Source organism: Chamaea fasciata, unplaced genomic scaffold (assembly GCF_029207755.1).
Source record: "Chamaea fasciata isolate MVZ Bird 193981 ecotype frontalis unplaced genomic scaffold, bChaFas1.0.hap1 SCAF_19, whole genome shotgun sequence".
Classification (NCBI taxonomy): Eukaryota; Metazoa; Chordata; class Aves; order Passeriformes; family Sylviidae; genus Chamaea; species Chamaea fasciata.
The window spans coordinates 7,838,070-7,859,475 of NW_027094104.1; the positions used below are offsets into that span (position 1 = coordinate 7,838,070).

The 21,406-nt window shown below is 47.4% G+C and overlaps 1 protein-coding gene across 1 annotated transcript in view; it reads right to left on the bottom strand.

Annotated features, from left to right (window-relative positions):
• The window catches only part of UBE2O (ubiquitin conjugating enzyme E2 O), a 62,148-nt gene extending 42,441 nt beyond the window's left edge, over window positions 1–19,707 (bottom strand). Inside the window, exon 1 of the mRNA XM_066200299.1 lies at window positions 19,330–19,707. Coding sequence (XP_066056396.1) covers window positions 19,330–19,707 — 378 coding nt within the window. The remainder of the gene's footprint in view (window positions 1–19,329) is intronic.
• Between the last annotated feature and the right edge of the window lie 1,699 nt (window positions 19,708–21,406).

Below are 21,406 nucleotides of genomic sequence, written 5' to 3' on the forward strand. Positions count from 1 at the left end.
ACATCTCCCAGCCACAGCAGGTTTAATTCACTGCCTTCTGCTTATGCACTCTATTATACAAAAGCAACCAACCTTCAATTCTTTTCAATAAATCTGAGAAAAATCTCAACAAGAACTGGTGACAGTTATGACACAATAGAGACAGAAATATAAAAGCCCTGCGGAGTCTGACTTAATACCCCTGGAGCAAAGCCTTGTCTCTCCCCCCTTGCCCAGGTAAGTCTACTGGACTGACATTTTCTCCCTTCCCACCTCAGCCAGAGCACAAAGCTTTCAACACCATATTTAGAACTCATCAATGTCATCATACAACACTCCTGTATCATTTTGCCTTTGGGTGTTTTCTTGGCTGACTTCTAAACCCATTTACTGTAAGCTCTCCAGATTCTGCCAGCAGCCTGAGACAACACAGCATTTGCCCAGCAGAACATCCAACATCAGCATGGAAACACCACTCTACTCTCCACATTACTCTGCAGGTTCAGTTATTCAGCAGTATATTTGACGTGACAATAATTCAAGGTTATAGCTCGGGGAATCTTCTTTCCTCCCCATCTCTTCCTTGGGAACTAAGCAACCAAGCAGCACATCTACAGACGGCTCACAGAACTCACTGAGCCCCTGGTCTAAGTAAACACTTAGAGCAATGGCACAGGAACCACAGGAGCAATCAAACCAGATGTTCCCTGGTTTTGTACAAGGTACACACAGTTCCCATTCTAAACCTGCTCCAAGGTAGATTATTAAGTTCTCCTCTACACATCTTTTAAAGGCAAAATCCTTTCTACATGCATTAATCCTTGCCAGTGTGGTTTTCCTCTGGACATAACACACAGACAGCTACAAACTTCCTGTAGAAATACATCTTTATGCTCCTTTTCTCTGCACAGGCTCTACAGCCCAACAGCTACAGAGCAATCACAAATTACTGGGAAAAAAAATCTCCCAGGATACTCAAATCCAGTTTTCAAGGAAGGCTTATGTGTTTAGGAGACCCAGCATCCAAAGTCCCCAGGGGAGTAACATACTTCTAGACCAACCAGGAAGCTGTGAAATATTCCATTTTTAACAAGAGGAGTGTTTCCGAGACCTGGAACTGCCCCTTCACTCCGAAAAATATCTCTGAAAGATCACCCCTTACAGGCAAGCAAGGTGAGATTGACTGTTAGCAGAACTCACCACAGAGCTGACTATTCCCCCATAAATGTCAAAGACTAAGGCCACAGAGTTTTCCAAACTGAGGTTTAAAAATGTTTTAAGGAATGCTTTGCTGCATCCCTCACCTTGCATACAGATCAGGAAGCTGCTCCTAGCAGGAAAATTTCTTTAGTGACTTCTTGGCCCAGTGTCACAAGCACCACACAGTAACATCACCTGTAAGGTATTTCAATGCAGAGCTGGTTAGAGAAGATGCTAAAATAGCATTGGGAGATGTCATGTTTGACTTGGAAGCTGTCAAATGTTTCACATTTACAAAGTGCATTTGCTCCCCTCCTGTCCTTCCCACCCCTCCTTCAGATGTGCCAGCTCAGCCTAAGGTCTGAGATGAGCCAAGGTCTTTCATCTAAAGCACCTTCACTGTCTCTGTGGACTCTCTCAGGTGTAACCTAACTGGATGTAAGCAGCTCAACTGAGATGCCCTTAGAGGAGTGAGTGCTCACTCTAGACAGCACAAGCAAAAAGCAGTAAAAGCCTGTTTACCCAAAGTCAGCAGTTGTGCCTCCAAATGGCCACATGGCCAGGCAGTGAGAGGCTGGTTTTTGCCCTCTAAAACAAGCACCCAGAGCACCTTTCAGAGCAGAAAGGTACCAGGTCCTAGCACAGATGCAATACAGAGTCTTGCACTGTACTTGTGCTAACAGCAAGTATCTTAACCAAGAAGAAAAAATACTAAGGGCAAATGATAAAGCTAATCCATTACAAAGCCACTGATCCCTGTCCCTGCAGTGGCTTGACTCCAAATGCATGCTTCGTACATCAGTATGCCTTTGCATCTACACATCAAACAACAAAAACAGTCTGGTGAACAACTAATCAATAGGCTCCTCTGCAAAATAAATTTTACCTTCTTAAGCCAAGAGTTATCCTTGACAATGAGCCCCATATTTCCTAGAACTGTAATCCAGTTGATACCTACTTCCTGAAATTACCTTTTCTGAGGATATATTGCTATGCACGTACACAGCAGGTAAGTGGGTATTTTGCTTTAACACCAGATTCTGTTATGTGCCATACATACATAACACGTTCTCCGCTTTATTGACTTCAGCTATAAGAGAGGGATTTCAGCTCATCACAACCCCAGTGAAACACTGAGCCATAAAAACAGGTAGAGCAGATTTGCAAACACCATAAAAACACCCTTGCAAGATGATTGAGAGGGCTCAGCTCCCCTGACAGCTGGAGCAGTGCTCTGCCTCTTCATCTTCTAAAAAAACCTGAGGTTAACTGCACTGTGCCTTTACTCAGCACTGACAAAATGCCACAGTGAGGACTGCTCTGAAAAGCCTTGAAACAGGGACAAAGCTGCAGGCCTGCGACCGAGGAAAGGAATGACTGGACAGCAGATTTCAGAGTTGCTGAAAAGTCACATGGCATGAACAGAACAGCAATAGCACAACCGTAAGCAGAACTGCTCCCAAGTGCTGAGCCCCAGCCATGTTCTGGGAAGGATCCATGGGTAGATAAGCCTTAGGCTGCATTATATGGCCTGTCATTCTTAATTAAACACACAAACTAACTTCCTCCTTAAAACTGCCCCTGCTCATTAACTGCCATTGTACACTACTCAGATGTGGCAGGCTCCTGAGCAGGAGATATAACCCCCAGCAGCAACTCCAACCAAGTCACACGAGGCACTGTCAGGACACTCCTAGGCTTACAACAGTGATTTTTACTTTGAAAAGGTTGCTCAGCTTTGCGGGCATATGCAGGGTACTGTGCCATCAGCCACTGGGGTTGAACATGGTACCTGTGAAAAACCCAGGTGCACTGTTAAACTGGGGACAGCAATACACCAAGAAAATGGCACTTCTCCACGCAAAGGTGAACACTCTGCATATACTCAAGTATCTACTCATGTGCTCAAGATACTGTCAAGATTAAAAAAGTATGTTGAGTATACAGAAAAAGCCACAAAAGGGACACTTCTGCTAGGAATAGGAAATGACCCACAAAATCCAGAAAGCACCTGATGCAGTAGAATCTTAATTGAAAAGTCCTCAACCATGAACACCTGCGTAACAACCACCAGCCCGAGGCTTGCTGCTGACAGGCATTACTCATCTTCCTGTCAGAAATTTTTGGGGGATACATCCCTTATCAGGCGTGCATTAGGTGGTCCCCTGCATGTTACAACACAGACCTTTGCAACAAAGTCAAGCAGTGAGCACAGAGCACCTCCTCCCCAAACAGCCAGCTTCCATCCTACTTAATTCCTCCATTTGGATTCATTTCTCATTATCCCTGGCTCAGACTGCCATGGAATGCACTCTTACCTTTATCAGATACTTAACGGGGCCTCAAACCTCACTGCTCTCCTTTACCCTGGCCTTGGCCTCTGACACCAGAGAACTATGATTTGGATAAGGCAAAACATGGCACACAGGAGGATGAACTGGCCAGGATGCCAACACTAAAGCCTTAAGGATTGTATGTGCCATGTTATTCAGTAAGGCTGAAGCTGCTGTTTAATTAGGCTTGCTTAATGAGTCATATTAAATAGCATATATGTAAGACCAGGATTCCTATTAGTGCAAGGACCTCACTGGATTATTGTGGTGAAATGCTGCCAGTACAATGGAATAGTTTTTCATTTTATATACTTAACCATGACCTACATTCCTTTGCTCAAAGAAGCCCCATCTCCAGAGGGAATGTGCCTCTTCAATCAGCTCCAGCATTTTTTCAGGGTTCAGCAGGGATGGATGGAGTGGCCTTATGTCTCTTCAGATAACACAGCTCACAGAAATTCCATGAGAGAGTGGTAAAAAAAAAAGTCACCAGGTTCAAATAATGGCCAGCAGTACCTGCAGTCTGATCTGCAGGGCACCCTCTGCCCCAGAGACCACTGGGACTGATGAACACCAAAACCTCCACGTGCCCCCAGTGAGCCTGGCCAGCTGCTTTACCTTGTTGGACAAGGGCTTATCTCCTGGAGAAACTGCACTCAAGATCTGATTTGAGGAGCAAGACAAATTCAAGAGGTGGCTTTGGGATACTCAGCAAGCTCAACTCTTGTCTCCACAGGAAAGGAGCCTGTGAGCCATTAGTGAAGACAACAAAGACAAGCAGGCTCATGGGCTGCATTAAAATCTCACATGTAAGGATTACACCTAACCCTTGTGTCCCAGAAGTTCTGGGCAATTCAGACTGCTTTCAAGACCCAGCCTCTACTAATGCTGATCTAGCAAAAACCAACCCCCCAACACCCCCCCCCCCCCCCGCCCCCAAGAAACCAAAAATGAAAGACAAAGTTCAAAAGAGAAGGAATTTGTGTAAAGTTTCTCTGGGGCAGCATATCCAGGGGGCCAGGCCTATCCCCCAGAGCTGCAGCCTGAGCTGCTCAGAGCTTCCCCTGGGCACACCAGGGACATGGCCACAGTCTGTCAGCAGAGCATCAGGGACAGCAGCTCACACTGAGGTCATCAGAATGCAATAGGAACCGAGAAAAGGCAGAAAAAGCACTGAATGACACACCTCACTGCCACAGCCTTTGGAAAATACACATTTGAGCAGGGCATTTTCCCCATTGGAATTTGTTTCAGGTATGTTTTTCAATCCCGTATCAATTTTAGACGGTTTTTGCAGGCTGAACCTCATCATTTTTCTCCCCTCTCCATCACCAGCAGCAGTCCAAGGCCCTGATCCCTCTGAAGGCTGCTTGCTCTGTGGATGCAGAACAGGATACGCCCAGTGCTGCAAAGCTCAACACCACTGATGGCAGTAAAAATAACTCCTGCTTTGGTACACACTAAGCAGTAAAGAGCAGGAGATACACACAGAATGTACATACAATAAGCTGTCACAAAACAAGGATTATGTTGCACGGAAATAGGTCTCCGATTTAAACAGAGATGAGATCACCAGGGGCGGGGTAAGAAAATCACAGCTGAAGAAAATCCCACGATTTTTCCTCTGGTTCCTATCACTCCAAACAGAACAAACCAAGGAGAGATCAGGCTAAAAGTTCCCTGCAATTGGAGGGAAACAAGCACACCCTCTCTTTTTTCATGGTATAAACTCCTTCCTTTTTTCAGGCAGCTCTTCAGAGACACTGGCTGGGAAATACCAGTGAAAAGAACTAAGGCAGTGGTCAGGCAGGTCTGGCAGCCAAATCCAGGCTCCCTAAGGCAGGACAGACCTGAGTCTCTCTCTGCAGCAGGGCCCAGCACCACAGACACCATTTCTAGGACATCCACCCCCTCACTGCAGCACCAGCACCTCTCAGGTTCCTGGTGCTGTTTAACATTGCACCTACTCTAAAACTTCACCATCCTGTGTGCCAAACTTGGGGAAATGAAACAAAGCTCCCAAACTCAGCCGTGTGCACGCAGGCACCTTCATTCTGTACAACACACATGCTGCTTCAGCCCCAAATCCAGAGCTCTTTATAACTTTCAGTCTGGTCATCAGGCCAGGCTGAGATAGACGGCAGGACAAAAATAGGAATTACTCTAAATCATTTATACAGAGGTGTGGTACACACTTGCCCATCAGTGCTTGAGTCTGCCACCACCGCGCTCCAGATGCTTTTCAGGATTACATTGTCACCACAATGCCATTACCCACAGTCTTCTGCACTAAAATCCTTCTTAACAATCAAAAGCAGGGAAAACTTCAATGGGCTTTGGGTGTCCAAGTTCTCTAGCCAGGTGCTCAGAAGCTTCAGTGTTAAGGAACAGGAATAGCCCAAAGCCCTGAAGTTTGCTTAAAATCAAAGCCTGTAATTCAAAAGTCCCAAATCTGTTTCATCTAGCAAAGATGCTTTTCAGAAAGTAGCTTTTAAAAAAAGACGGCAATGAAGTTTAAAAAGAAGCTGCTGCTCTCATCTCAAGACCAAGTGATGACCGGTAGAGGTCCTCTCTGAAAGTGATTGTAATGATGGTAATTTGCAATTGAATCCTACTTTTCTTCTACCACATGTACCCATCTCAGACCCTTCCACAAAGTTCAAGGAACACTCCAGGGCTGAATGGATGGAACAAGACAAACTAATTTTCCTCTTGCAGAAACCGTCAGTGTCAGAAGTACAGTCCCACAACAACACTGCAGAGACAGCACGTGAGAGATAAATATTCCATTGGGAAAGTCACCATGGCTCACTCTTTCAGAGGACAATTATAAAAACAGAACTCTGAAGATACTTAACACTTCACCAAAAAGCAGACTGCCAGATGTTACCAACTGTCTGGGCACTCAAACAACACTTCTGTTCATGACAATGGGGAGAAAAGAAACCCTTGTGATGTGCACAAAAGTAGGGAACTGAAAAAAGTATGAAGTTTCCTGAAAAAAAAAAAAATCCCTCATGGTGGCAGAATAGGGTGGGATAAAACCAAGACATACTGAACAGCGTGACATTTTAACAAGAGCAGCTTTTGTGAATGGAAGCACTGAGATGATTCAAGGAAGTATCAGAGTTTCAAAACACTTCAAGAGTAGCTCTGATCGATACTTATCTCACCATTACAACATCTCTTGGCAGAGACACGCACGTTTCAATACAGCCGAGGAAGACAATGCCTCTCCCAGCTCTGAGACACTCACCACTCAGATGTCATCCAAGTGACATTTCAGTAGCACCTGCCTCCAGTGAAAACAGCTATTTATAGCAAGGTGGGTGTTGAGAAGGGTGATTTCACCCATCACTTGAGGCCTGGGTGTAAATCACAGACTGCATGTTGTCATTTCTGATTAAAGGCTCTTCCTGGTCTCTAATGAAGATTTGCCACTTTGCTAAATCACACTGCAGCTGAACATGGTAGGTGCCTGGTTTTCCCGAAAGCAGGAGATAAACTCAAAGGCACTGTTTAGATGAGACTAAGCTTAAGTAGCAGCACTAGGCATGCACACAGCACATACTAACCTTGCAATGTTCCTCCCAGAGCCTCATTTCCATGAGAACAGAAGAAACATCCTTTGTTTTATTCTTCTTCAGAATACAGATAATGCTGCTTCATTTTATACACCCTAAAGCAATTTAGTGGGGGGGAGGATGCCCTTCTAGCTCACGTGCCAGCGCTGTTCACTAGCAGGAAAACCTAAAAGCTCAGCTCAACTTCACTCCTCAGTACAGATGCAACACCCACAGATTAGGTGGTCATAATTAACCAGTTAAGCATTTTGAGAATATCTAGGCGTATTTTCCTGATGAAACTGGAAAATCGAGAGGGCAAATGGATGATGGCCTGCCAGCCATCTGGCCAGAGCAGGGTAGGGACTGCTCTCAAAAGCAATGAATATGCTATTGCCCTGAATAACTTAATTCCCAGAGAACAATGAAAATAGCAAAGATGAGAGATGTGAAAAGAAAGGGTCTTTGAGTCTCTCCAGGTGTGGAGAGAAAACTAAACCTAATCAAAGGGCATGAATACCTCCGGAACTCTGAAGCAGCCAAATGGTATCAAAATCCAAAGAAAGAAAGAGCGAGCTATGAAAAAACAACCTGCTACAACAACAAACTTTTGTGTACAGCAGCAGTACCTGATCCTCTTACAGCACAGTAGGAACCAACTGAGCCAAGAACCCAGCTAGCAAATACTTAAAAACTGCAATTTGGTGTCTTTTCTACCATGCTCAGTTGAATACACAGGTTGGACAATGATGCTCTGAACATCAGTTTGCCTCTAATCCTTGATCTTTTATTTTAAGGCTTTATTCAAGCGTTGCTAGCACTGCAGATCAGAGGCAGGCAACCTGAACTGTGCTAAAGCTGGGCTAAGTTAGCAGCACTAACAAGAACAACTGGCACGTCATAAAGATTCCTTAGGCTGCTTTCCAGAAAAACTATCATGAACTCCTCAGTTCCTGGGGTGTTCAGTCTGCTGCCACCATCACAAATTCTTCCAGCACCAAAAAGAAGCAGAAAGGAGACAGCAGAGTTCTAAGATTGCTCATAAATGCTTTTACAGAACAACTTGCTAGCCCAAACAGTACCAAGCAGCCACAAAGATGCCAGTTCTGGAAAAGAACTCTCCACCCTGAGTTTATTGCCCTCTCAGCAGTACAAGAGCACAGAAACTCATTCAGAGACACAGGTACAGGAGCACAGAGATGGGAATCTGCCCTACAAACACCACCTTCAAAGCTGATTTTTCAGTCCCTTCATTTCTCATCAAAGCTCTCCTGGCAGCAAGCACTTATCACTGCCAGATTAGAAGAGATTATCACAAGAGAAAGTTAAGGTTCTTGTCAGTCACCAGGACAGTAAAGTGCACTCAATGGTTACTATAAGAGGTAAGGTGGGTGATGAGATCTCTCTACCCAGCTGATCACGGCCAAAGTCAAACACTGTTTGTCAAATTCAACAGGCCGGGTTTCCAGCACTGCCAGCTCCCAGTCTGGCATAACCACTAAAGGGATAAAAAAATCACTTTTGCAGCTCCCAGTTTGCAGCGCTCACTTTAGAGCAGAGCGAGCATGGCAGCTTTGGGAGCTCTCAGATAAGAGCATTTCCTCCAGAGCTGCCCTGCGCGGCTGTATTTATGCTAATCAGAGACTGCTGGAGCTCAAGAGAAAGCAACTGCGTGGGGCACTAACAAAAGAAACCAAAGCATCCCTGTGAGGGAGACGTGAGGTGTGAATACACGTGGTGTGTTTACACTCAGTGCCAATTAACAGCAGAGTACACGGAATTAGTGCAACACACACACTCGGGCTGCATTCACTACACTAGAATAAGAAGAAATTGGAATTTTTAACCATTGTGCACAAGCAGGTAGATTTCAAATGGTAACCAATACCTATGGATGGCAATTTGGTACTAAATTATGTTACTGAGAATAGAAAAAAAATGCAGACAGCACAATTAAGAGGAAGCCAGGAATTCAGCCTGGATTTCTTCCAAAGTTCAGAGTGTCAACACTGATAAAAACCAGAAAGACTCTTCTAACTAAAGAGTTTACACATTGACTGAAGTGACTAGAGCAATTACCATACTGGTGATACTTATTTTCCATAAATTAAATTTTCTCTAAGCTCCAGCACAGAACAAGAAACACGAGAACAAATCACATAATATTCCTGTGAAATACAAAAAAAGTGCTTGATGTGGGAATTGTTTTCATCTAACACTTGGGCTCAGGAAAAAATCATGAATAGCATTCAACAAGGCACTCGAGACTGATCAGGGCAGCCAGAGCCAACTCTGATGAAGAAAACACGGTGTGAGCTGGAGTAAGTGTGGACAAGGGCTGCAGGAATAGTGGGGAAAGAGCCTCTCCGGGAAGGAAGTTAGTGATACACAGTCTGAGGGTGAAAAGGGAGAAAACAGTTGTGCTTCAGCACATAACAGCACATTCACAAAGACAAGCAGTTATTTAGGAGTTAGAGTTGCTTTTTACTAGAGGAGATGGGTGTAAATTGTTTGCATGTTTATGCTAGAAATTACAACCTTTCTCATCCAGACTGGGACAGGCTCCCAATTCAAGGAATCAAAGCAAAGGGTTAACTCTTTAATAGAACTTCTCTGAGAGACAGAGCAGGCTGCTCCTGCAGTGATGCCTTTAGCAGAATCTGCTTAGAGTGCTCATAGGGAGTTCCTGCCCAGCACACATTTTGTTACAATAAAGTTACCCCGGGCTTTGCTTTGTCATTACAGGGCAGAATTCATTTGTGAACCAAATGACATCTTTCTCCATCATGTACCAGCACAATCCCCACCACCACACAAAACGAAACAGAGGAAGTTTCTGGCCCCAGAGTCAAAAGCACCAAAAAGCCGAATCAGCTATGCAGGTCAGATGTTGTGGGTGAAAAAGTAGTTACTGAGTCAATGACATACTCTGGATCTGCTCGTCCAATTTTAACACGAAGTGAGATCCCACAACACTGACACTAGGATGATAACAATATCAGTTAATGAATTAAAAAAGCCATTGTGAGGTTTCCTCCTAAACTAAGCAGCCAGGAATGCTGGTGTTTCCTGTACAGTGCCACCTTCCCTGCTGTGACATTCCACAGGGTGCTCTCTTCTTTCTTGTATTTCAGGAATGTACAGAGATGCACAGTCGAGGAAGTTCTGTGATTATGTACTACTACAACTAGGAAGAACTTCTCAAGCTCTTTGGAACACACTTGAAATGTTGGCCAGACCACCCCTTACAGGAAGCAAATGAAAAAAAACAAAGGCTAGTTTTAAACAAAGGATGGAGATTCCTCTCTTCCCTGCTCCCACTTTCTGCTTTACACTGAACCCATGGAAAGCTCACTAAGACAAGGCTGTACCACAGAAATCAGAGCAACTTCAACAACCTGCAGCACAAGGACAGAGAAAAGACTTCTGACAGAAGTCGCATGTGCTAAGGACAAAAATCTGAAGAGGCGGTTCATGATGTATCATTTCCAGCCAGTTATCCAACTGTGTAGTAACTCTAAATTTAGAAAATGTGGCTATTTTGTCTCAAGACTAATGTTGTTTCAAGGAACTTGGACTCAGAGGCTGAACGGAAGCATAAATACCACTTGCAATAGTCATGAGATTTATTCGGCTGGATTAGATATATAACCCACCGTACAAGAGAGAAAAAAATCCAACTTTCATCTTCAAAAGCAGACAAAGCCAAAGGACAAGCAGGGCGTTGCAGGAAATCCCATCAACTATCAACAAAAATATTAAGCAGTGCTCTGTGCACACTCACTCCAAATACTGAAAAGCAAAGATGTGAGGGCAGAGGGCAGAGCACAGCACTGGACACTCGGGATGGGCAGCAGCCCCTCACACTGCTGACAACTCTGACCCTCTCCAGCAGCAGGTAAAGCAGAATAGTCATTTCAGTGTCATGAGGTAAAGGAAAATGCAAAGGTCCCTTGGTGATCAGTACTACTCAGGCTCCAACTGCTTCAGCGTAGCTGCTGCCAACAATTTCACTGAGGACTGAGATCTAGGACCAGTTCTCTAACTACAGATCTTGAGCCAAGAGGTCTGGAACACCCACTTGATTTGAGAAACACCACTGTGATCTAACATAAGAGTTAATCTTGGCTGCTCTTCACTGACTACACTTCTCACCCAGCCTTGCAAAACCCCCAGCTCAGTGTATTTACACCTAAACTAACTTTTAAAACACTGGGTTTATTCAGTTTAGCTCCTCACATAAGTGAAACCAAATCAAACTTCAGTTACTCAATGCCAAGTGGTGAGTTCCCAAGCATCCCATTTCACACATATGCCAAATAACCAATGTATTGTGGCTCTGCCTGAAAGTAATTTTCCCAGACAAATCTCTAGCTGTAAGTGCACTGAGGAATGTCAAAGTTTTTCCACTGAGCAGCCAGCTCATGCTCTTAAGCCCTGGGAATGGTCAAATAGAGAAAGCACTGAGCAGACACCAGTAAAACACCACCTGGCAGCACTAATGCTGGCTGTCTTACCCAGAGTCACCTGAGGGGAGAGTTTTTGTCACCTTTCCAACACCCACTGCCACATCAGAGCCCAGGAAATGCTTTGAAGATGAAAAGTGCTACTTATTTGCTAAGTATCCTTTATCAGCAGAAAAGCAGCACCATTTCTTACACTCAAATGATTCATACACTAAGTTTTTTTATTCTCAAAGAAGTTATATCCTTTCAAAAGTAGGCAAAAAATAATTCAGCCATGATGGAACTAATTCCAGCTCACCGTATTAGTGTATTTTACTAAGCAGAAGATTCATCATCCACTGACAAATGACAACTGTACCCAGTCCCTTCCACAGGAATAAGGTACCAGAACCCCCAGCTCCAGGCTAAGAAAAATAGTTAAAAGCCTTAAGCTCCTCATCTTTTCAGCTGGTGATTAAATAGCCCTCTTCACTTGTCCGTCTCCAAACTCCTCCCTCACAAGCAGAAAAGCTAAAGGTTTTACAGGCAGCAGTAAGAGCAAACCACTGAGACAGTGTCTGTGTGCTGAATACAGAACCACGCGGTACCACTGCTGCAGTTTCATTGTACAAAACCAATCCTGCTTAATGGACCAAGGGTATGGCTATGCAGTTTCTCTTCAACTTAAGAGGCTGTAACCAGAGGCTGTGAAGTGATACCACTGCAAATGCAAGCTGAGCATGGTTTCCTGGTTCCTAATGTACTCCTGTGAATTTAATTTTTCCTGGCCTGGGAGCTACAGTAAGACACCAAGTGCTCCTGTCCTCTCCTGGCCTGCTCTGCTGCCAGTCCTTGGTCTCACCTCCTGCCAACAGCCTTCACACTGCTCATTCTTTCACACAGAGAGCAGCAGCACCAGCTGTTGAGGAAAGAAACAGAGGTTATGATCTTAAAGACAATGGCAAAAGCATGGAAAAAACCCAGCTTTGCAATCCCAAAGACCCACCTACCTAGAGCATCCAACATACATCATCAGGGAGCTGGTTGTTCAAACCCTTTGAAGAACTGGACAGAATATTTATGGTGTAGCTTGATGTGTCCCACTTTCAAGATCTCAGCATATGTGCATAAAAAGCATTTTGTATCTTGGCTTCCACCTATCCAAGCAAGCTCATACACCATGCCAGCAGCTAACACAGCAAGCAAATCCAAAAACCCACCAAAACTACAGAGGTTCATTGAGATACTGGTCTGAGACACCACTTCCACATGTTAACTACTCATCTGTTAAGTTTTTGCAGCAGGTACACGGTGCACACTCTTATCTCACAGCATAGAGCCATCAATGCTATTTAGCTTAAGTCTTCCCAGTAACCCGAACTGAACTGCAGCCCTGCAGTCAGAGCTTCTCTGGTAAAACCTGCACCTGACTGATGGAGAAGGCTGAACAAACCATAAAAGTGATGCCATTTCTTTAAAAAGCAATCCAAAACAGGTACAGAGGTACAGACTTCTTAGTCTTCAAATCTGCCCACTCTCAACCCATGGTTTTGGCCTTGATCTACAGGTCACTCTGTGAGAGGAAGAAATTCCATCTGCAGGTACTTATTGGATTTGTCTCTCCATTAAGTTGCACTAAACTCTAATACAATTAAGGGCAGGAAACAAAGATAACATCACCTATACTTCCCCTTACCTCTCCTGCACACACACACATCCAACATAATTAGTAAAATCCACATCCAGCACCACCACATTTGTTTCCATCTACCCCACATGCTGAAGATCTGAGCCTAGTAAACGTTCACAATCTCCTCTTGCAGCTCTTCCATGGCCAAGTGCTCCCAAAAACCGGGCACAAAGCACTGCAGACACATGACCCATCCCTTTCTTTTGGCCAGATGTGCAGTCAAGCACACATGGGAGGTAACAATAACCCTGAAATGCACAGGAAGAGATGTTTTCTATCCAGAAATGCATCTATGCCTCTAAGTCTGCAACTGCACCAAGCTGGGCTATGTGTGCTCGGTACCACCACAGGCACACAGCATCTTCTGAAATTCAGTCAGCACAGACCAGAAAGAGCATTAAAGCTAAAAAGACACCTGTCAACTTGAAATTCAGGCACATCTGAAAGTGCTGCAGCTATTACAGTAATCAGCAACCCCTAACATCTTTACTGTCAAAACCACATGCTGTTCATACTATTTGATGTTTTTAAAATGCACTAACAATCATTACCCCTCAAAGCTTCCTGCTCCTTTTAGAGCAGAAACATTTAACATTCAGGAAGAAAAAGCTCTATTCCAGTCCCGGGACACTGTCATTAAGAGAAAATCACTTTTGCCTAACTTCACAAATTCAGATTAGCAGAGTATTTTTGATTCCGATATAAACATGCACATTTCTATTTAGCAGCCTAAAAGCAAATGGAATAAAGCCCAAACATTACCATGGAGTCTCCCTTCAGGTTTTTTTTCCCCTAGGAGTTAGCATTCTCATACCTTGCCACAGGTCTAGAGGTCTCAGGAATGGGACACACCAGCTACACAAGGCAGAGCCTTTTGAGTTACAGGTCAAGTACTCTGGAGAACTATGTAAAATGCAGAAGCTGAGGCATCATCTCACATCTCTCAGTTCCAGGAAAGTCGGAATTGCCAAGCTCAAAAGCAAGTGCAAGGATTTCAGCTCAAATGACCAGCTCCTGTACTTAGGATGACCTAAACACAGGTCCCTTTGGGCAAAGACCCATGCACATGTTGGGAGGTAACAGCAGATTGGAAAAAATGAGGCAAGGTTTTCCTAAGCAGCATTTAGGAAGGTGTCATCACCTTCTGAGCCTTTGAAATCCCCCAAGCAATTAAACAGTCAAAGGAGAGGAGGCTTTTAGCTTTCCAAACACCAATTATTTCCCATACCAACACAGATGTTGAACATTTAAAATGTCTTTCCTCTGAAGAGAGGAGAGGCGCTGAGGACAGCTGCCACAGGCAAGCAAGACCTTGTCCCAAAATGCATCTGTCAAAGCTGCTGCTATTTAACTTCAATAAAGAATCTTCAGCCAAAAAAGAAACTTTATAAAATTGCTTGAAGTCTCTTTTTTTGCCAGTCTGCACCAGAGCTGCATCGCATCAGCAAATAAACTTGTATGAGAAAGCTGCAGCAAAATGTCTCACCCACACAGGTATTTCAGAGCCTGTCAAATGCATTGATTGATTCCTTCTAAAGCTTTTAGTGCACATTAGTTTGTTTACTAGCCCTAAAAGCATTACTAATTTAGTTTGGAGGTTTTTTTTAAGCTATAGCAGCACACTGAAAGGAAGCACACCTTGGAAGAGAGCACAGCACAAACACTGCTTGCTTGAGGACAAGCTTCGTCCATTTTAAAAATAACACTCCTGTCTGCATTTGGAATAATTATAAAAAATGGCTTAGCCCAGATGGCCACTTTCAACTCCTGAATTACCAATTCGCTCTGCACACAGTACACAAAGCAGTAACAGTGTACAATATTTAGTACTCCTGAGACTTCCGCACTGTGAATTGTGCCGGATTCCACTTTTGCAGTAAAATATTAATGATGATCCCCAAGTCTGTATCACAAGAGCCAAACAAATCAAAGTAAAACGGGGAATTGACCCAAGGGTACCTAACCTTGCAATGGATACTCACAGGATGGAAAGGTCACACATTAATTGGTTCTATGTTATGCACAACTGCAAAAATTCCAGTAAGCCTTTTCTCTTCTGTCTCTAACAGCTACAAACATCAGGTGGTTTCAAAGAACCCCCCTGGGAGACTAACTGAAATGTCAGATGCAAGAAGAGGGTTAGGCACAGCTTCCTCACACAGTAAAACCCACTATTTATAGTTTATGGGCATGGGATTTGTGTGCTGCAACAGAACCTGAGGTTGGCACTGTGGCCAGCATTTCCTCACGGCCCCGAACAGGATCCTGCTATCCCTCTTCCCCTGCCCAGTGCACCCACAGTGCACCACTGCACTTCCAGATGGTCAACACCTCACCAGGTCTGAAGATGGAAGATTTTTAAGGCTGTTTTCATGGCTCAGTTGTAAATAAGTTGCAGAGTCACTAGCTAGGATTAACATCTGAAGGGCACATGCTGGTGGGCTGGGATCCCAGCAGTGAGGGCTCAGAGTGGCTGTGAATGGACAGAGGGAAAACACAGACCCTGAGGATCTTCAGAAACTCCTCCTGTGACCTTGTATTACATCCATGACCCAATATCTGGACGTCAGGAAATTACAGGAGTGAAGGGTGGAAAAGAACAGAAGGTCTGTGTGGGATGAAGCAGAGCTGAATTCATGGAAAACCTTTTGGAGACAACATCAGAAAATTTCCAGGTAATGAGTTTATCAGCCACCAACTTATGTCTGAGAAGTCCTGATAGTTTGAAGCTGTTTCCAAAGCAAAGCTGAATGAGATTAAGAGAGTCATCCAAACTAAATCGTATTCTGGACCTCATAAAAAAGGCTGCTGAAAACTTTTTTTAAATTGCACCTGGACTCTTCAGGCAAAGCTGGGGTCCTGTAATGGTCCCTACACATCCACCGGCCAGCACTGCCTGTGCATCACAGCGCCACAGCAAGCCCTCACTCCCAGAGGCAGGCACAGGGGACTCGGGAGGCCTGGCTGGCTGAAGGCCTTCAGATAAGGTGCTGAAACACAACACCTGCACTTTCCATTTCCTCCAGCTGCACAAGAGGCCCATCTGCCTTGCCCAGAGCTCTGTGAAAATGAAAGGTGGCAGAGAGGTCTAAGGCTTTCAGGAGAGAGGCAGGCGGAAGGGCAGCAGCATTTTAAAGTCCCCAGAGCCTGACTAACACCTAGTATGTTCAAGCATTTCCATGAAGTTCCCAAAGGCAGTTCAAATGTGCAGTAGGAATGCTGAACTACACCAGACAGATCCTGAAATTAAAATTCAGCTGGATCCCAAGTACTCTTGATAATTTATTAGAAAAAGCATCAGGTGTTCCCAGCAGTTCATAGTACTTCCAAAACCTGCCTCCCAAATTCCATTCACATATAGCTTTAGTCAGCCAGAGGAAATACTCTGCAGATTTGTTGGGTCAGGCAAGACATGGATAGCAAATATATTTGGAAAGGGAAGCTTTCTCCTTCCAGGTCTGCTTAGGTTTTACAATACTCAGCAACAGTTATTTCCCAGTGTATCAAGTGGGTGATGCGGCCACGGAAAGCAGCAAAGGGGCACCTGAAACCAGAAAAAGAAATCCTGGCTCTTCTTTTATTCACATCATTGTTATATTGCTAATGACTATCAGCAGGGGAACCAAAGGCAGGAATGTGCTCACATACACAATTCTTGGAGGGGCTGGTGGGGCTCTGCATCAACTGCCAAGCTCTATCTCAAGAGGAAGCTTCTACTACTGATTAACACCAATAATTGTGTGCCTGGGTTTAAGTGGCATCCTGCCTACCATTCCCAACAGGAAAGAGCAACAGCAAGTGTTGAACTTCCAGAAGCAACAGCAAAAATGACTGGACAAGAAACTCGAGGATTGTAATTGATTACAGAAAGCTGCTTTTGACCTTTGCACTGGAAGCCAAAGGTGCTGTTTCACTGGACTGAAGATTTCCAACAACTTCATTTCTCCCTCAGTTACAACACTCGCTCTATCCAACACACACACCAGGATTCCCAGATCCTGAAGCACCTGACAAACAGGAGGCAGACATGCAGCCAGCTTTCTGTGTGGAATCAGGAGCTGATACACTAAATTGACATACAAAAGCCCTAGCCCTAAGAGCACCTTTACCCTCAGTCCATTTCAGATTTAAGGGAAATAAAAGAGTGCAACAAGCACCCTCTGGAGTCCAGGGTTTAGCTGTCACCAGGACAGGTAAATCAAACAAGACTCTCACAGCCAAAGATGTCAGAGAGTCAGGCACAGCCAAAAGATGTACCTGTAGGTAACAGCACCAAAAAGGCAACAAACTTTAGACCCAGGATAACCATATAATGCCTCTGGTTTGTACCCCGCCAGCACAGACAGTGACAAACATGTCAGGCTTACCTGGCTGGTTCTTACACATCAGTGGAACCCAAAAGGGGCTGGGTCAGCAGGCAGCTAAAAAGCCCAATTATAACCACAAAACCATGATCAGTCCCACTGCATGTTTCCAGTGGTGTCAGGTTTGTTTTCAGCAACCCCAAACTGCAGTGCAGACTGTACACAATGCCTCTCAATTCGGTTAGTGGGCAGCTCTCCAAAAAAAAAAAAAAATCAATAGAAGTACACCTAAATTTCTCAAGCACTCAGGAAACTTCTCCCCAGGGTCCATTACCCAAGTGGTAAAGGCACCTACAGCAGGGCAGAAGCACTAAAAGGGAAGACAGACAGTCTGTTTACATAACTGTCTTTGATTTCTGATGCTCCTCAGTCCAGCTCTTTCTAACACTGCAATGGGTGCAGTTACCAAGTGACTGAAGTCAGAGCTAACACTTCTGGATTTGGGAACCCAACAGCACCAACTAAATCTGTGTTTACTCACCCAAATGGAAGTGGCTTTGCTTAGATGCTGAAAACCAAACTCAATTTGGGGCAAATTTCTGCTGCAACAACACACCAAGATTTTACTGGAAGGCTGCAGTGATTGACTTATGGGTTTGGTTTTTTTTTTTTTTTTTTTTAGAGAAAAGCAGCTTTTTTTTTTTTAGGTAGAAATACATCATGTGGCAGTATCCTTTCAGAATACCTGTTTTCATTTTCCTTATCTCCAAGCGGTCACGTGTCTAATGACACTACCACCTAAATTTAGCTCATTCTGTAGCACTGGCAATCCTAGCGATGCCTTTAGGACTGCAACACACCTTTCTCAGTCTCCCCTCTCTCTTGCAGTGTGTGGGGCCGTTTGTTTGTTTTCTGAAACAGCAAAGCAGACGGTTCTCCTGCAGCCTCCTGCTCCCCACTGCCAGCCCAGAGGAGCAGGGGGACCCCGCAGGGACAGTGCCGGCACCCGCTCGGCTCAGTGCAACGCCCATCCCTGGCAGCCCCTTTGTGCTCCATCACTGTGCCCCTCTCGCCCGCTTTTGTCTCTGAACCGTCAGTCAGCCTGGGCTAAAACCCCAGGTCAGACCAACTTTGGCAAGTGGGAATATTCCAGTGCAGACCTACACCTTGTGGCTCGTCAGATATAATTAAGATGCCACAGATACACGCGCGCCTCATTAGCAAGGGGCAAACGCTCGCGTAAACAAGGGCAGATCCAAACCGTGTCTGCTTCCTGCTGAACCCTTTATCCAGGGGTGGTTTCCTTGCTCGACTGCTGACTCCCCTAGGACAGGCGATGACGACACTGTGCAATAAAGGCTGAGACACTGGCCTGCAACTCCAGCAAGTAAGAGATGTCTGGAAGTTCACTCAAATCACCTTCACAGGCACGCTTCTCCTTATGCCAGCAAGCCCCACTGCCTCAGCAGAGCAGGCGTGCTCTGCCACCAGCGCAAGGCAGCAGCAGCAGCATCCATGCTGGGCTGCCAGAGGGAGCGTGATGAAGAAGGGAGGGAACGGGATTTCACACTCCGGAGAACACCGTCCCCCTTCCCCGCCCCGGCTGCACGGGCGGGCAAGGCCGGGCGTCACGGGGGAAACGGGGCAGCAACCTCCTCCTGCTCGGGATCCTCCAGCGCACCCGAGCCCGCAGCCCGTGCAGGCCCTGCCCCGGGAGGCCTCCAAGGCGGCGCCCCGGTTCCTGCAATCGGCGCCAGCCCCCCGGGGAGGGACCCGGGCCCGTGCAGGCCGCGGGCCGCCCCCCGCCCCGGTTACCTTGGTCTCCTTGACGTGCTGCTTGATGCCCTCCGGGTACCACTGCACCCGCACGTAGCCCCGCCGCAGCGGGCTGGCGCGGCCCTCCTCCCCGCCGCCGGCGCCAGGGCCTCCCGACTCGGAGCCGCCCGAGCTGGCGGCGCCGCCGGCCGCGGCCCCGCGCCCGCCCTCCTCAGAGTCCTCCTCCGAGTCCTCGCCGTGGATGAGGCGCACCAGGCCGAAGCGCACGGAGCCGCGGTAGCGGCCCGACACCAGGTCGTGGGAGAAGAGGAGGCGCTGGGAGCCGCCCGGCTGGGCGGAGAGGGGCAGCGCGGCGGGGGGAGCCGGGGGTGCCGGTGCCGGCGGTGCCGGTGCCCCCTCCTCGGGCTGGTCCGCCATGGCGCCGGTGAGCGGGAGCGCGCGGCCGGCAGGAGGGGGAGGGCAGGGGAGGGGCGGCAAGTAACGGCCCGGGGGCGGGGCCAGCGAGGACACGCCCATAGCGGCCACAGACCACGCCCATATCGGGGCGGGGCAGGAGGGGAGGGCGAGGACGGGGCGGGACCGGGGGCGGGGCGGGGGCGCCGAGTCACCTCCCGGTCCCCGGGAATCGGGGGATTGCATCATCGTCCCCGGGGATGGGGGGCTGCAGCGTCCCCAGGGATCGGGGGCTGCAGCGTCCCCAGGGATGGGGGGCTGCATGGTCCCCAGGGATGGGGGGCTGCATGGTCCCCAGGGATGGGGGCTGCAGCGTCCCCAGGGATGGGGGCTGCAGCGTCCCCAGGGATCGGGGGCTGCAGCGTCCCCAGGGATCGGGGGCTGCAGCGTCCTCAGGGATCGGGGGCTGCATGGTCCCCAGGGATGGGGGGCTGCAGCGTCCCCAGGGATCGGGGGCTGCAGCGTCCTCAGGGATGGGGGGCTGCATGGTCCCCAGGGATCGGGGGCTGCAGCGTCCCCAGGGATCGGGGGCTGCAGCGTCCTCAGGGATCGGGGGCTGCAGCGTCCCCAGGGATGGGGGGCTGCATGGTCCCCAGGGATGGGGGCTGCAGTGTCCCCAGGGATCGGGGGCTGCAGCGTCCCCAGGGATCGGGGGCTGCATGGTCCCCAGGGATGGGGGCTGCCCTGCGCCGTTGGCCCCAGGGATTGAGGAGGGGTGGGCCTGCATCGTCCTCTAATCCCCAGGAATAAGAGGATTCCATCATCGTCCCCAGGAATGGGGGGTTGCATCCTCCTCTGACCCCCAGGGATGTGGGGCTGCTCTGCATCATCCCCAAGGATGGGGGGCGGCTGCATCATCATCCCCAGGGATGGCGGAGGGGCTGCATCGTCCTCTGATCCCCAGGGATGGGGGGTTCTGCTGCATCATCCCACGAACCCCAGGGGTGGGGGGAGAGGCTGCATTGCATCGTCCCCAGGGATGGAGGAGCCTGTACTGCATCATCCCCTAGTCCCCGGAGGGAGGGGGCTGCACTGCACTGGCCCTGAGCCCCACTGGTGGGGGGACACTGCCCTGCATCATGCCCCAGTTCTCAGTCACTGCCCTGCATCATGTCCTGCTCCCCAGTGATGGGGCTGTGCTATGGGCACAGGTGGGGGTCTATCCTGGCACTGGGCACTGCTCGATGCTGGGAGCTGCTCCCCAGCTGACATCAAAGCCTGGTCTTGCTTTTCATGGCTCCTAGAAGCCCTCATTAGGGTGTGCAAATGAGCCGAATATTTGGCTTCATCGACTCTAAGGATTTTTCCCTTCTGTCTGCAGAGATTTTGTAAATAGAAAAGTTTTTTTGAGCAGGTCCTGCTGCTCTGGCAGGCAAAGGACTAAAGGAATCCAAAATAGCCTTCACTGCCTATATTTTACCACAACACATCCTGCCTCTTCTCTCCCTAGACCTTCCTGCCTGTGCAGCACTGGCTTGTATATCAAGAAAATGCCTGAAATCCTCAGCCTAATTTGTTCTCTTGCAGAAAAGACCCCAGAAGCAGCAGAGCAGTGTTTTCCCTCTTGTCCTCTCCCTCCCAGACTGCTCTGCCTTGGCTGGATCAACCAGCTGGCTTTCTGTCCACCTTCCAAGGTTTCTCCTTTTAGGAAAAGCAACCTGGG